At 35.8% G+C, this 16794-nt stretch overlaps 1 protein-coding gene across 5 annotated transcripts in view; it reads left to right on the top strand.

Moving 5' to 3' along the window:
* ROBO2 (roundabout guidance receptor 2) overlaps positions 1 to 16794 on the top strand; it is a 1307581-nt gene that overhangs the window by 763019 nt on the left and 527768 nt on the right. For all 5 annotated transcript variants that reach the window (XM_037059032.1, XM_037059034.1, XM_037059035.1 and 2 more), the window contains exon 2: positions 16152 to 16478. In XM_037059032.1, coding sequence (XP_036914927.1) covers positions 16152 to 16478 — 327 coding nt within the window. The remainder of the gene's footprint in view (positions 1 to 16151; positions 16479 to 16794) is intronic.

The raw sequence follows: 16794 nt of genomic DNA, 5'->3' as shown, positions 1-16794 counted from the left end.
TGGCATGAGTTCAGTAAGCTGGAAAATCTTTGCTCATGTACTTCTCTTCATCCAGATATAGCTATTTGAAGTCTTGTAGTATCAACTAGGCCCACGGTTCCACAAAAAAAGAGTGAATGTATTAATCCAATAGTATAATTTCATATATTATATTTACTGTATTTACAAGATCGTGACTAGAGCTATATGTTTTGTTTAATGACTCAAATATTTGACATTAATGTTGAGGTACAGATTCCTCCTTAAAGAGAAAAATGCAAAAAAAATTCTGTTCCAGTAATTCTGGGACTGTGTTTATCCCCATATATTTGTCTGTTTGTATATGTGTGTGTGTGTGTGTGTGCGTGTCAGGGGTTTGGGCTAGTTCATGAAAAAGTGCAGCTCACTCACACTGTGGTAAATTTTGGTGTAGAGTATTTGGGCCTGATTGTTATAGAAAATAATTAAATAAAATGAAATTAACAGAAATGCATCATTTTAAATGCTTGCACTTAGATGGCGGATATGACCCTTTAAAATCCAAAGGGTATTGATTCGGGAACCTCATTACTACACCATTGGCCACAGCAGTGAAATTCAGCATAAGGCAGTTCTGTCTTGGGCCCCGTCCAAGGGAACTGAGCCAGTGCAGATCCAAAGGTGATCTCACCTCTAAGGCAGCCCAAGGGTGTGGACTCTAAGGACAGCCTTGCAGGAATGCCCCTGTGTATTCATAATAATCAGGCAAATGCAACTTCTGGAGACTAAAGTGATGAGATAGGCAAAAATGGAACATCGCATCCTATGATGCAAGAAGCATATCATTAAAGGTTGTGCCAAGTCATTCAGAAATAATCATAGTACAGGCAAACGTGGGCTGCCTGCCAGGATGCAGGCAGGAAGAATTTCTATTTTTATTATGTGGCGGAAGGCGGTGGCTTGTGCAAAAGTGTATTAAGCGTTTTAAATTTTTTGGTGTATCAAAGAAAATTCTTTGGGCAATGAGCTATTTAAGCACTGTCCTTAATCTAGGAGTGCAATGTTTATCATATATGTATAATGTGTGTATATGTATCTCCTATATATGATGTACTTATATACATGGCCACTTCACCCCCAGGCTGGCTTGGGGCTTTCTCCTACATCCTCTCCACACTCCAATACTAGGATAGCTTTTGTAGTCACCTTTAGTAGTGCTAAAGAATCTGATGCTCATATTTTCTACTACAGACTTAACCTGCCTTCTAGGAATCAGGATTGAACCTGAGGTCTGTCTGAATGTGGAATTTACCAATTAGCTGCTTAGGTCCAATAACGCTGTATGTGGTCTATATCACTAGTATGCACTCTTCAATAAAAGTTGATCGTAGTCAAAGAGTGTATCAAGCTATATTCCAGCCAAATTTAGAAGAGGAAAAAAAGCTAAAATGAAAGCCTGCAAAGCAAATTATAAAGCAGAATTTCCTATTGCAGTAAAGAGCAATCATTTTGCCTTTTGCTCTCGTAAGAGTGATTAAATGCCACCTAAAAATAATTTAGTATTCAGAGGTCAGTCTCTTGTTCCTGTTTTGACAACTCAGTTTTCAACATAATTGTCAGTCATCTAATTGGTGGCTGTTTTCTTCATTAAGAACCATCAGTACATCAAGGTGGTGCTTATTGAGCCTGACAAAGTCTGACATTGTGCTCTTACTCATGCCTTTGTTTCTGTGACTTAACACCTTGTTGAGCCCCAAGGAGGATAATTAAAGAAATCACTTGGTTGTAAACTAATGACAATCATTTCTTGATTGTTGATAGACTTTGGCCAGTGGGCATAATTTTGCTGTGAATTGTGTTTAAGGTTTTTGTGTATTTGAATTCAAATCCCACACACTAGCCATATAAATACTGAGGTTGGTGAATTTGTTTTAATTATATCATTGCTACTCCACTCTATTTGTTGCCAATCCACCTCACAAGCAATGTTCAGATATTTATGGAAGACCCCTATTTACTAGGAAATATTTCCTTATTTTATATTTAAAGGTGCTCATAAGCCACATAGATAAACATCATCCAGATTTTATCAATGCCCACGTCATTATTTCAGGATTCACACGAGGCAGCTGTCTCACAGGCCTGTTTTCAGGATGGACAGATTAGGTACATATGTCAGGTATGAGTTACCTCAAGGAAATGGAGCATTCTGCATCTCATTTTTCCCTGTGTAGTCAACGCATTTTTTTCAAATTTGCAGTGAACTCAGAAAATAGAGAAGCATGGCCAATTTTTTAAATATAGTAAGTGATGTTCTGGCACCTTTGACTCTAAGTCAGTGTTGCAAAGACGTCCTGGCAGCATGAGTAAGTGCCGTCCAAATAAATGCCGGGACTTGGCTTGATGGTTCAGGGTTTTGTGCTTCATCATACAACTCACGAGGCAATTGCTTAATCCTGGCTACATGAACGGGACTTAGAAATGTGCAATTTGTAATTCAGCTGGCTGAATAAATGGATTTCTACTGGCTGTGGGAGTGAGGAGAATTTAGAACACTGTGAGAGTGTGAAAAAATTTATTTGTCTTACTTCTTTGTTTGTTTGTTTAAAGAAAAGTCACACCTAGATCCCTTAAATCCTAGTATATATTTTTTCTGGGTATAGAGTGATGACGGAGAGGAATAGAGATCATATTTGGAACAGAGAAAATGTGAAGCTTTTGGCGTAATGGTAGTGTGAAACTGTGTCTAGAGAGGGATGGAACTGACAGACAGACATAAACTGAAAGGAGACAGAACTCACGGCAATCTCCTCTAAGGGGAAATGAAAGAAATTGAAGAGTTACACTGTACAACTGGGAATTTCAGTGTTAGGGGCCTGAAGAAAGATGAAATTACGTTGGAAAGGGGAGAGGGATGAGGCAGGGGACAAAGAGAGAGGTCACTTTTGAGGTTGTGATTGAGCATTCAAGTGGCTACCCAGTCCAAGCCTCGAGCTTTCTGTAACTGGAGATACGACACTGGAAGTTTGACTCTTGTTATAGAAGCTGTAACTGACACAGTGAGAGGGAAGGAGTGTCCTGTGGAGACCATTGAAGAGAAAGTAGAGTGTAAAGGCAGACTCCTTGAGTCAGATATTATTAGACTCATTTCAGACTTCTAGTTCAGTAGTTTACATGTAACTCAGATTTGATTCTTCCTCTGTGTGATGGAAATTTATAACAAAAGTAACAATGACTTTTAATGTTAACAGCAATTTTATATCTATTAAGAAACAAAACACTGCAATTACTGCTTCCTTTGAAAGTAGTATAACTACATTGAATATTAAGCAACCATCATTATACTTTTTAAAAATTCATAAAATTTTATTCTCTTCCACATTTTTAGTTGCAGCTTTTTATAAAACCCAACTTGTCAGAAATTGATGTATTTAGTATTTGACTGTAAAAGCAACTTTCTGCATTTAAAAATTACCACCCTATTCTAAGCTATCATTATTCTTGTCTATTACAATTTCTCTATTTCTATGCATTTGAATTATCCCACTTGTCAGCATCTCTCTTTCCTTCAGTATAATCCAGAATAAATCTGTGTGTTCCGCTCTTTTTGCTTTGTGACAAGAAATTACCGCATTTTGAGAGTGGCAGGATGGAAGTTAATTCCATGTCACATGGTAATAACCTGGGAAAACCTGGGGATGCTTGATTCATATGATCCCTCATGTTATAAGTGTTTAAAGCAAGTGAACTAAGTGGAAAATAACATTTTTATAAGTCTTTTTTTTTAGAACCTTCAGATGTTTTTTGAGAGATCTAAGGAACTAAGTCTTTGGCATATTTTAGTGAAACATAATTCAAGCAGAAAAAGATCATTTTAAAACATTTATAGCACTCCCATTTGCTGCTTTTTTCCATTCAGCAGAAAAACAAGCTCTTTTTTTTCTCTGCACACAGAGAATCTTTTAACTGAAAACTTCGCTCAGTATTTCTGTTGCAGCAATGATGTTATCTGGTGGTCATTTTGCTCCAAAACAGAAGACATTCCCTGAAAGAAAATTTAAAGCTCTATTAAATCATTCACTTTTTAAAGGTACTGACAGATATCATAAGTTCATTTTTTGTCGAAAATGAAAACAAGTTAGATCTCCGAATGAAAAGTATCCTGATAATTAATGTAACTTGTATTCTTTACCCAGCAGATGAAAGCAAGTCTTATTTTCAGTCTAAATTTAACCAACCATTTGTAGAGCCTTATGGCAGATGTCATATCAAACTCATTATGATTTACCAAATAAAACTGGATCAAAATGTTTTTCTTAAAGAAATTCAATCGTCTATTTTTACCTTAATGCATTGCATAAAGTGAGGGAAGTGCCAATTTGAAATTTTTCTAGAGTATCCTAAAAATTTGAAAACAGATTTAATGTCAAGCTTAACAGCTACTTGCTGCTGATTAAACATGGCCTCTTTTTCATCTTATTCTGAATCAAAATCTGGTTGAAGGTGGCAGTTGGCATAACTACCTTAAAAGTGAATTTGGGTGTGCATCCTGCAAATACCTCCACACAAATATGATGCTGTCTCTTCTGTTCAGATTGGTTGATTGAGAAAGCCCATTCAGCTGAGTGTGATAGTCCAAGACAAAGAGAAAAGTACAGGTTGTATTTGGCTACTTTTATAAACCCCCTTTACGCTCCAAGTTACAGGCTTCAGAAAAAGAATGCCAGCACGTCATTGTACAATGTAAAGAAAACTGAATGCAATATGGCTGATCCCACTATTCAAGAGAAAATCTCTCTTTTCATCTTTGGGTTCACTAAACTCATCTTTGACTTGGGTCTTTATTGCAAGAGGTATAGGTTTATTTTGAAGATACGCGATTTTAGAAAGCCATAATGTAGAGATTTCAAGGAAAAATATATTACTTTAAAAGGAGACAAGATGATTTTGTTTTCACAATCCCCTGAAACTACTGGTAATAGTTAATTTCAGATAGTGCTCTAATAATACTCCTGTTTCTGTCAGATCATTTAAATTATGATAATGTGGCTTCAAAATATTTCTTTTATCCTCTTTAGACTTATAATAGAAAAGCAACCCCAAAAGTGAAGCTGCTCATATCAATTAATTACACAGTTGTTTCAAGATTTTTATAGTCAAAAGTCAGCAGTATTGTTATGACCTATTTCAATAAAATATTTAAGATGGACAATATTTTATCAATCAAATATTAAGCTTCAATATATGATTAAATTCCAGTGAATATGATTTACAAATAATTTCTTCTGCATGCGTAGACAGTAGTGTCTGGTATTAAAGCCCCACTCATTCAGTTTGTCATAAACCACAGTAGACTCCATCTTTAGCTGTTACAGATTTTTTAAATAAAAGTATAGCTACCTATTGCTCTATTGACAAAACAACAAAAGTTATGGATTTATTCATGCATTTTCATATAGCAAATTGATTGAACACTTAATGTTGTCATCATTGGAACTTGTAGTATGTGGACAATTTAAGTTGCAGAGTTGTTGAAAACATGAAGCCATCATGGAAACATAAGGTCTATCTAGAGAGCTAGGTAGAAGCTGTATTTTGAATGATCTACTATTACATGAAAAGATTATATCTTATAGATGGTAGGTAGTCCTTTGTCCCTATAGGGTCAGAGTTCCTTTGAGTATAGTAATAGAGGTTATACAATGAAAGAACTATACATTATAAAACACAATTATAAAACACCAATGGTAGTGAACATTTACTGAGTGCTTATGGTGTGCTCAGCACATGGAAAAATCTTGTTCAGTCATCACAGCAATATTATTAGGTTAGTACTGCTATGTTTTATAGATACATAAAACCAAGGTGTGAAGAGGGTAAGAAAGTTGCCTGAGTTCACACTCTTATCCAACATTTGGACAAGGGCAATTTCAATTCAGTCCTCTTATTGATAGAGAATCTCTATTAACTGCCAGAGGTGTACCTTATTTCTTAAAAAGGTCTGTGCACAGATGCCCACAAAATTTTACATTTAGTTTCTGAGTTGCCATTCCTTACTTCCGTTTCACAAAAGCCAATCCCTGTTTTAGGAACCATATCAAAAAAGATAATCAAGTCATGCAATGAGGTTCGTATTTTAGATCAAGTTCTTAAGTAGTTGAATATCGATCGGAAGTAAACAAACCGAAAATCAGTCTTTGTGTGCATTACTTAGGCATGATGGAGCTAATGTATTTGGCTCATGGTAGTTGTGATTTTGAAGGTAATGTTTAAGTCTTATTCTCTTTAAAAACTTTATGAATTGTACTAACATTTTCAGTTCTGTTCTAAAAAAATCCTTAGTGTACCATACAGTAAAAAAAAATGTGACTGCTGTTGTAACTGGATTCATTAAATCTCAATTTAACTTCATAATTAAATATTTTAGGTTAGAGGCAAATATATCAAGAGTTCTAAGCACATTTATCCAAAATGAAATTTTTAACAAAGCTTAGCACACGTGTGTAAAATGCTACTGCTGATAGGAGCGGTGTTTTCTCGCTCTGAGACTGGAACCTTTGGCATCTGCAGTTACTAAGAGTAATGCCACCACAATAGCGTTTTCAGACGGCATTCTTTAAGAGATAGGATCGAAGGCCAATATGTTTTCACTCTGTTAGGAATTTACATCAATAGAATGTCATTTTCTGAAAATCCATTCGTAATCTCCACCAAATAAGTATGGATGGTGTTTAGAAGATTAAACTTTGTTAAATAATTAAATGAGTTTTGAGATTATTTTATTGCATCATCTTTTGTAAAGTCAAGTGCAATATATCAGTATTATAAATATCAATAAAATTATAAATATGACAATAAGAAGCTGAATTTTAAAGATACCTTCCTGGAAAAGAGATTGCTTTTGTCACTTTAGACCCAATCTACATCCGCCATGAAAACCTCTGGTTTGGTGGCAAATCACCCTTTAAAGAATGCCTTCAACCATGGTGAGGTGTAGCAAATTGATTTGAAATAGTATTCGATGAAGGTGCAGGTTAATACATTGGCTCCTGGCTGAATAGTGGAGAAATGAATTTAGAAAGGAGTAAATTAATTATTTTCTCAAGAGGAAATAACTCCTAGAAATTTATTGGAGACCTTTAGGATTTGTGGTTTCAGAATTTACTCTCAGTGTTTTATAGCTTTTACATGCATGCACCCCTGATTTTGATTGCTTTTGGCTGCTGGTTCTAACCTACCTAAACCTGTATTGCCCTCCCCAGAGGCTGCTGTTGTTTCCTGGGCTCCCTGCTCAGTAAGATCTCCGTGCGTTGGATGTAGGCATCCATAAAATGGAGTATTGTAAAACGCAATTAAAATGTACCTAGCGGAGGTACTGGATAACATAGGGTGGTGAAGGAAAAAAAGAGGGACAGCCTGTTCCACTTTTAATATTTTTACCAATTTCTGTTAGGACTACAGAAATAAAGACCTAAAATGCAGTTGTGAAATTCAGGTAAAAAAAACGTTTATGGATCTGTCTTAGTTACTGTGTCTCCTGAAGGAATAACCTGCTCACCCTGAAAAAGGAAACTTTAAATATCTTGACTAATGCTGTATTTTATATAATGGATAAAAGGTTTACTTTGAAGCTTAAGTAGCCACGTGTTACTTGTTGGACTTTGGTTAAAGTGATTCATAGAACCATTTACTTACTGGCAATGTGAATACATTTTATAGACATTTAAGAATAAAGTCCAAGTGTTACATGAACTACTTTTTAAACAAAAGTTTTTAAATTGGTAAATTTGGGAGGGTTCTCTAAGAAGGCATTTTGATAACTGTTATTTTTGATAGTAGACACAAAACCTATTAAAGGGCAAACTTTTCTAATGAATATTAACCAAAAACACATATTTTTAAAAATTAGCTTTTTTAAGTGAAATAAGTCAGACAGGAAAAGACAATGTGTGATCTCACTTACTATGTGCATCTTAAAAAAATTCTTAGAAAAAAGGTGAAACCACTTATGGTTATCAGCGTTGGGGTGGTGGGGACTGAAGGGGTTGGGAGAGGGGGATTGGAGGGAGGAGGTCAAAGATACAAGATAGTTACAAGATAAATAAATACCAGTGAGATAATGTACCCCATGGTGACTGTAGTAACTAATACTGCTGTGTAATATGTAGGAAGTGGTTAAGAGACTAAACCCTAAAAGTTCTCATCACAAGGAAAAAATTTTTTTTTGTTTATTCTGTTCTTTTTCTATTGTAGCTGTATGAGAAGATGGATGTTAGCTGAATCTACATTGTAATCCTTACACAATATATGTAAATCCAGCCATTATACTGTATGTCTTAAATTTATACAATTATGTTGTCATTTATTTTTTAATCAAACTGGATAAAACATTTACTCTGTGGTAACAAATTTAACTTGCTACTTATTATCTTTTCTTTTAGATATATTCATTATGACATGACATCCATAAAGAGGGGTCATGTTATAAAACAATGAACTTGTAATTTACTCTTCTAGTTGCCTCAGTTGGGGGATGAAGAAATAGTACCATAAGAAAGTTTAGGAAAATTGCTGAAGATCCTACAACAAATCATACAGTGACCTAGAGGGGAAAAAAAGGAAAAGGAAAGCAACTGAAATCTAGTGCTCGGGACTTTCTAATTTAGACCTTCTGTTTTCGACTTCCAAACGTGGGAGGGGCCATAGGAAAGGAAAAGTTATCCTGAAAAGCGAGCCTGTGCTCACAGCTAAGGAAGCTACATTCTGGTGTCAGTTTGGGGATAAAATCTTTTAGTTCTTTGAGTCTCTATTTTTTCTTTTTTTTTTTAATCTATCAAATGGGAGTTTGGAACTAGAAGGCTTCTAGCAGCTCAACCTTCTGTCTGTTGGACCCAGATGACTGGGCAGGAGGGATGCTGCCGGGATGCTACCGCATGCGTATTGCACAGTTGAGACTTTTAAAATCAAAGCTTCCCTTTCAGGGGGAAGAGGGGGATAAGAAGCATCTTTTATATTTGTCAATTCCCTTTCATACCCCTGGCCTTTTAGTTTTGTTTGTTTTTTCACATTGACAAGCCGTGTAGAAAGTTTGCAATCATTAAGTGGTACTTCTAGGCCTCAATTTTGGTGTCCTTTCTAATTTAAACGTATTTTTAACGTGTCACTGCTGTGCTTCCAGATGGAATGAAAATCTTGTAAGTTTTTTTAGGCCACTGCCAAATTAGATAATCTCTTGACAGAGCTTTAGAAGGGTTCAAGTGAATAAAATAGTCTTCTTGTTTTCCAAACAGTGCTTTCTCACCACATCCTGTCATTTCGTAGGACGTCTAGGAACATAAAAGTAGACTAGAATTGAGTCATCATGAAAAATTTTAAGGATGGAGAGGTTGTAAGGGAAGACTTGATGGAGTGATGGATTAATTCCATTTTATTACAAATTACATTAGCTCAATAATCAACATGGACATTATTTGTAGTGACACTGAGAAAATTTTCTTTCCATGCAGAAAATTGTGAATAGGACTTATGTTGACAAATGAGAAACTGGTAACAAGTTTCAGACTTAAGGAGAACATTTTTGAAAGTATGTTTGCTATTGTTTATAGAAGAGAAAGATGATACACTGAATGTTTACTACATATCTCAGCAAACTATATACTTATGATGTTTTTTCCATCATGTGAAACAACTGGTAAGGCATTGGTGTCAAGGTTTGTACCTGGGAAAAGGGAGGCAGAAGTATTTGCTAACAAATAACCTACATTCTTTATTCCTACCATACCGCTCCTTTCTTATTCTGATGGGTCATGAAGCCTGCTGCTTTTTCCTGTTGGTTTGTGTACCTCTGAAACTGGGTCAGTGATAACTTTGTGAGGTATCTGGTCACATTCAGAATTAGGTTCGTAGAGATTCTTCACGGCTTAATTTTGCTGGATTATTTTGAGGAAATATTTTGTTTAAGCAAACAGTCATTACAAGTAGGACACAATATTTATATATATTTCGAAGAAAAAGAAAAACTGACACTACCTAGATGTTTCACTGGAGGGATTCCTGTTGCATACCATCTCTAATTTACCAAGAATTTCTTCTTCCTTGGAAAATTTGAGAAAAGTGTGACATGTAGTGATTAACTAAACCAGATATGGCTAGTCTAGTATGTGAGTGACAAGTAAAGCTTAGTCGAAGGAAATACTATATTCCAGATGAATAATGAGGTAGGGATAGTTTATTTGAAATACATAAAATGACATCCACCGATTTTTTTTGAAATCTACTGCTTGGAACTTTCTAATTTAGACCTTCTGTTTTCAACTTCCAAACGTGGGAGGGGCGATAGGAAAGGAAAAGTTATCTTGAAAAGCGAGCCTGTGCTCACAGCTAAGGAAGCTAAGTGATTCTCCTCTATTTTGTTACGGAATTGAATTCCTTCCTAAAAACAAAAGTATCCATAGTGCTCACTGCAGATGAGAGGTTATCGCCTAAGTGGAATTAAGTTTAAATATATTCCAAAATTATGATTTTAAACTTTATCTCCAAACCTCTAAAATTTGAAGAGCTAATAAAATACTCAATTTGTTTTTATTAAACACTTTACTAAAAATTACTACACAATCATTGTTTGGTAGTCTCTGAGAAGCAGAAATAATCCCTTATGTAAATTTGCGTGCTCAGAACACTATTCAAAGATGCATGTGAATCCTGTTGATGGCTTTTAAAAAATATTTTATTTATTTATCTTTAGAGGGGGAAGGGAAGGAGAGAGGAAGAGAAATATTAAGATATGGTTGCCTCTTGTGCATCCCCCACTGGGAACTGGCCTACAACCCAGGCATGTGCCCTGAGTGGGAATCGAACCACAATTCTTTGGTTCACAGGCCCATGCTCAATCCACTGAGCTACACCAGTCAGGGCTGTGTTGATGAATTTGATATTTCTGAGGAATGAGAACATCTAGCCAGTCTAACTAAGTAGTACATGACCTTCTGGCAGACATGCTAAAGATGCATCTTCTTAGATCCTTCCACCTATAACTTCTGATACATCTTGTTCACTGTGGAGACCAAGAATCTGCCAAGTGACTCTAAGGTAGGTAGTTTGAGGATTACCCTTTGAAAAACAAGGAAGACATTTTCCGTCTGGGTTATGACTGGAGGCAGTCATTTGACTCATTTTATGGGGATCAACTTTAGAAAAGGGTTTTGGAATTAGTGTAGTGATAACATGCATTCACGTGCATTCTTTACTTAGTGGTCCATTCATTTTTAAAAATGCCTGCCACATTTTGGGTTAAAGGTCTTGAGTTCTAATTTTGCCTCTACTAGCTATGCACTCATAGAGAAGTCACCTTACTATTCTATAGCTCACTTTCTTGGACAGTAAAAATAAGCATATGGATGTACATCTTTAGAACCCCGTGACTAATTTCCATTGTAATTCTTTATAAAAGCTAAGGGCAGTTGAATAAAAAATTTAAATTAAAACTTGACCATCTGATCGTTCAGTTAATAAGTGAGATCTAAAAAGATGTTGACACTTGCTGCCTGTCAGCTGGAAAAGAAGTTACAGTTGTAGATAGTGATTTCCATACATTGCTTAGTCTCTCTGTTCATATAGGAAACATGAATATTCCTCATTAGATGAGCAATATTAGCATTGCTGTCAAAGTATTTTTTTATCTAAAACCTGAAGAAAACCGTTTTATGGCCCTAAAAAGACAGATATAAATTTTAAAACTGGGTGACGTTATTAATGTAAAGTGATAAACAGGAACTCTAGAGCAAGACTGGTCAACTTTTTTTCTAAAGGTTCAGGTGGCAGATATATCAAGCACTTTAGGCCATGTAGGGTCTCTTTCTTTCCTCCAACAATGTGACTTGCTTGTTTTTCTTTTTTCCCTGCTTTTCCTCCTCCTCCTCAGTCTTCTTACATTTGAAAAATGTAAGTGCATTCTTAGTTTAGGACCATACAAAACTTGGTCAGACCCATGCTTCTCAGACTATAACACGCACATGCATCCCTCGGGGGATCTTGTTAAAATTCTAATTCCGATCTGCAGGTCTGGGGTTGGGCCTTACAGAGTGTGCCTTTGGGTATCAAAACTCTTGTGGTTTAATGATTGCAGGGCATTTGGTGTGATGAATAGCCCCCTCTACTGTTGGGATTTGAATTCCCAATGAGTTTGGTTGCCAATTCAGCTGTCTTTTTGTGTGTATTTGTTTAACCAAATGCTGGGGTTATTTTGGTCCAATAATGTAGTAGTTTAGTACTTTAGTGACACTTCATACTTTTAATGGCTCAGATCTCTTTGGAAATTTGATTAAAGCTATGGTTCCCCTCACCACTACTTTTTCCTGCCCACACAGGAATACATATTTTATACATAATTTCAAGGACCTGCCTAAGGCTCATCCACTTAAAGGTTCACTGCCCTGCTATATTTGTGTAATGCCTGATTATAAAGGAGCTCAGAATTAACTCCCTCACTTGTAATAACATAAAAGCTTTTGAATTGTAGCTGTATTTTGCCTATCTATCTATCTATCTGTCACCCATCACTGGGCTGGTTAAGACCTTTCAACTTTAGTTTATGTTCTGTTACCTCTTGCTGGCATGATGGCTACATTTAAAAACTAAACTTATAAATAAAGAAAATAACCTGTTGGTTGGAGTAAAAACAAATTATTATATACTGCCTTGTATTAAATTTGTTCACAATGCCTTTATTCATGATTTTTAAAAACCTATTTGAAATATAATTTATGTTACACACAATTTACTCACTTAAACTGTACAATATAATAAATTTTTATCTTCACAGAATTGTGCAACCATCACCACTATGTTTCTTCATATATTTTCACTACCCTGAGAAGATTTCCCCATGTCCCTTTGCCCTGACCCCACTGACCACCCTAGAAAACCACAAATTTACATTCTGCTTTAGGGATTTTTTTCCTGGACATTTCATAAAAAATGGAATCATGGAGTATGTGGTCTTTTGTGACTAGCTTCTTTGACTTGGCATAATGTTTTCAAAATTCATCCATGCTGTAGTATTTATCAGTACTTCATTCCTATTAATTGCTGAATCATATCCCTTTATGTAAATGCATCATTTATCTATTCATTAGTCATTAGTCGATGGACATTTGGGTTCTTTCCACTGTTTTGTTATTATCATATCTCTGCTGTGAACAGTACATTACATTTATGTGCAAGACTTTGTGTGGACATAAGGATTCATTTTTCCGGGACATGTATCTAGCAGTAGAATTTCTTGGTCATATGTGCATTCTAAAATATTTTGAGGAAATCCACATTATTTTCCAAAGTGGCTGCAACTATTTTACATTCCTACCAGCAATATATGAGTCTCTCAGATTTTCCACATCACTGACCATACCTATTTTACATTTTTTATAATTGCCATCCCAGTGGTTATGAAGTATGTCTCATTGTGGTTTTGATTTGCATTTACCTACTAGTTAATGATAAACACCTCTCTGTGTGCTTACTGGCCATTTGTGCAGCTATTTGGGATAAATGTGCATTTAAATCCCTTGCCCACATTTACATTTGGTTATTGTGTTTTTATTGAGTTATATGAGTTCTTTATATATAAAGAACTTGATATGTATCCCATAACAGATAAATGATTACAAATATTTTTATTGTTCTGTGGGTTGCCTTTTTCAGTTAAAAAAATTTTTTTTGAGGCAGAAACATTTAAATGTGATAAGGTCCAGTTTACATATTATTTTATTAGTCATTTGTGCTTTTGGTGTCATAGCCACAAAATGTTCCCTAATTCAAGGTCATGAAAATTGGCTCCTGTAATTTCTTCTAATGTTTGATAGTTTTACCTCTTACATTTAGATTGTAGATGTTCTCTTGACATTTTTATAATAGTGGGGATAAAGCTGCTGGAAGAATATCCAAATATGACAACACTAGAATTGTTCTTATATGTTAGAGTGATAAATTAGTAAAATTCTCTTAGTTGAACATGCTAGACTCTTAATCTTACTGCTAACTAGTTTGGCTATTTTGTCTCTTCTCATATTCTATTCTTTAACATTTCATTTAATTAATGATTAATATACAGGCTGGGCTACAGTAGGTTTACAGTTGAGCATATACAGCACAGTTTATTCTTGTATTTTTATTAATTACTGTGTTATTTTCCATACAAACAACTGAAAATCTACATTGGCCCACCCCTGTATTTAAGGTCCTACCCAGGCCTTACCCAGGCCAAGTGCTTAATAAGTAGGGAACTATTTGATATAGTAAATGACACTCTAATAACATGGACGTCTGACTTGCTTTGCTTTAATAGTAAATTAATTTTGACAGTTGGAAGAATGTAGGTAGGTGACTGCATATGGGAGACTAGAGAACGAGGCAGATGTCTCACTACGAGGTGTTTGCAGCCAAGCATATGCCTGTTACATAAAAAGTGATGCACAGCTCTGGCTGGGCTTCGGGATCGGATTCTAGGGCTGTGTGTCCAGATATTTGCATCTGGGAATATGGTACTGACTTGCAAACGATGATTAGCCCTTTATGTTTAAATTCGTTGAGATCTTTCTTGATTATTATTTTTAAAATAATGTATACTTTTTATAATCTGCAAATTCCTTATTTTCTATCGGGACCCAGTAATTACAATATATAACTTTCTTTATTATTGTGCTGCATGATGTGATTACCTGTCGATGTTTAAATGCCTTGGGGCTCTTTAGTTTTTTCTCTTTTTAAATTCTGTGTACTGTGAATTGCTCTCTTACTTTAGGTACTTAGCACGTGTAAAGTTTAAGTTCCTCCTTGGATCTGATGGGATAACAAATGGTAACCAGCAACTTTTAAAAGTTAATTCTTTTCAGAAAAGAAAACATTTATTTACTACGAAATTAAATTTCCTCTATGAAAGTAAATATTCATTTTAATTAATATTGAAACTAAACTGGCATAACATTGAGGAATAAACATTACTAGTTTATTGGGCAGAAATATATTAATGTTAGGTGATTGGCTGGAAAATTTTAAAAGCAAAGTTTTTCTCAATTTTTATTTTTCATTGATCTTTATTAACATTTATACTCCTTATGCCCATCTCCCCACAATCTCCACACTGTTGTCCATGTCCATGAGTCCTTTTTCCTTTTTGCTTGACTCCTCCACCCCTACCTCCTCCCCAGAGCTGTCATCCTGCTCTCCATCTATGAGTCTGTCTCTGTTTCTCTTGTTGGTTCAGTTTGTTCATTGGATTCTCTATATGAGTGAGATTGTATGGTATTTGTCTTTCTTTGACTGGCTTATTTGACTTAGCATAATGCTCTCCAGGTCCATTCATGCTATCGCAAAGGAAAAAAATATAGTCAAGTAGTATTCCATTGTGTAAACGTGCATACTTGTTTTATCCACTCATCTATTGATGGACACAGGTGATTACATGTCTGGTGATTGTAAATATTGCTGCAGCGAACACAGGGCTGCTTATATTTGTTTGAATTAGTGTTTTGTGTATCTTTGGATATATTCCCAGAAGAGAGATGGCTCAGTCAAAAAGCAGATCCATTTTTAATTTTTTGAGGAATCTCCATATTGTTTTCCACAGTGGTTGTACCAGTCTGCATTCCCACCAACAGTGCATAAGGGTATCCCTTTGTCCACATCCTAACAGGCACTTGTTTTTTGATTTATTGGCAATGGCCATTCTGACAGGTGTAAGATGGTATCTCATTGTGTGTTTAATTTGCATTTCTTTGATGCTTAGTGCCACTAAGCATATTTTTGTCTGTTGGCCATCGGCATGTCCTTTTTGGAGAAGTGGACCCTTGTGACAATATGGATGGACCTGGAGAACATTATGCTAAGTGAAATAAGCCAGTCAGAGAAAGACAAATACCATGATTTCACTCATATGTGGAATCTAATGAACAAACTGAACTAACAAGCAAAACAGACAGACTCATAGATGGAGAACAGATGATAGCTAGTGGAGGGTTCGATAGGGGGTGGTGGGATTGAGCAAAAAGGAGAAAGGACTCATGGACACGGACAACAGCATGGTGATTGTTGGGGAGAGGGGTAAAAGAAGACTGATGGCAATGGAAAAATACAATAAAGGTTATTTTTTTTAAAAGAGAAAGTGTGAAAGCATGTCTTTATTCTCTCATATTCTGTAGGCTCTCGTCTTCGCCAGGAAGACTTTCCACCGCGGATTGTGGAGCACCCTTCAGATGTCATTGTTTCTAAGGGAGAGCCCACTACTTTGAACTGTAAGGCAGAGGGCCGACCAACACCCACCATTGAGTGGTACAAGGATGGTGAGCGGGTGGAGACTGACAAGGATGATCCTCGGTCTCACAGGATGCTGCTGCCGAGTGGATCCTTATTCTTCTTGCGCATTGTACACGGACGCAGAAGTAAACCTGATGAAGGAAGCTACGTTTGTGTTGCAAGGAACTATCTTGGTGAAGCAGTGAGTCGAAATGCATCTCTGGAAGTGGCACGTAAGTGAACAGAACGAACCCCATAAATGATGTGCACAGTTACTTTGCTTTATTTGCAATGAGTTTGACTTGTCCCTGTAGATGCCCAATGCCAACAAGATAAAACGATCAACATACTCTGTGTAATTTTACTTTGTTTTCTCCAAAGAAGGCTGGCCAAAATAATGCCAAGCCAGGGTGTTGCAGTAAATTTATTTATATTAAAGCAATGTGGTAAATGTTAGTATATTAAAACAAGTTGGTGATGTTGCTGGTCATATTTAAAATTTGAATTATTAATTAGAGATATAATCAAGTATTGAAATTGGCAGTGTTA

This window comes from Sturnira hondurensis, unplaced genomic scaffold, assembly GCF_014824575.4.
Source record: "Sturnira hondurensis isolate 20B ecotype Veracruz unplaced genomic scaffold, ASM1482457v3 Scaffold0010428, whole genome shotgun sequence".
NCBI classification, from domain to species: domain Eukaryota; kingdom Metazoa; phylum Chordata; class Mammalia; order Chiroptera; family Phyllostomidae; genus Sturnira; species Sturnira hondurensis.
Note: the sequence above shows the minus strand (reverse complement) of the source record. Positions and strands in the feature narration are given on the sequence as shown.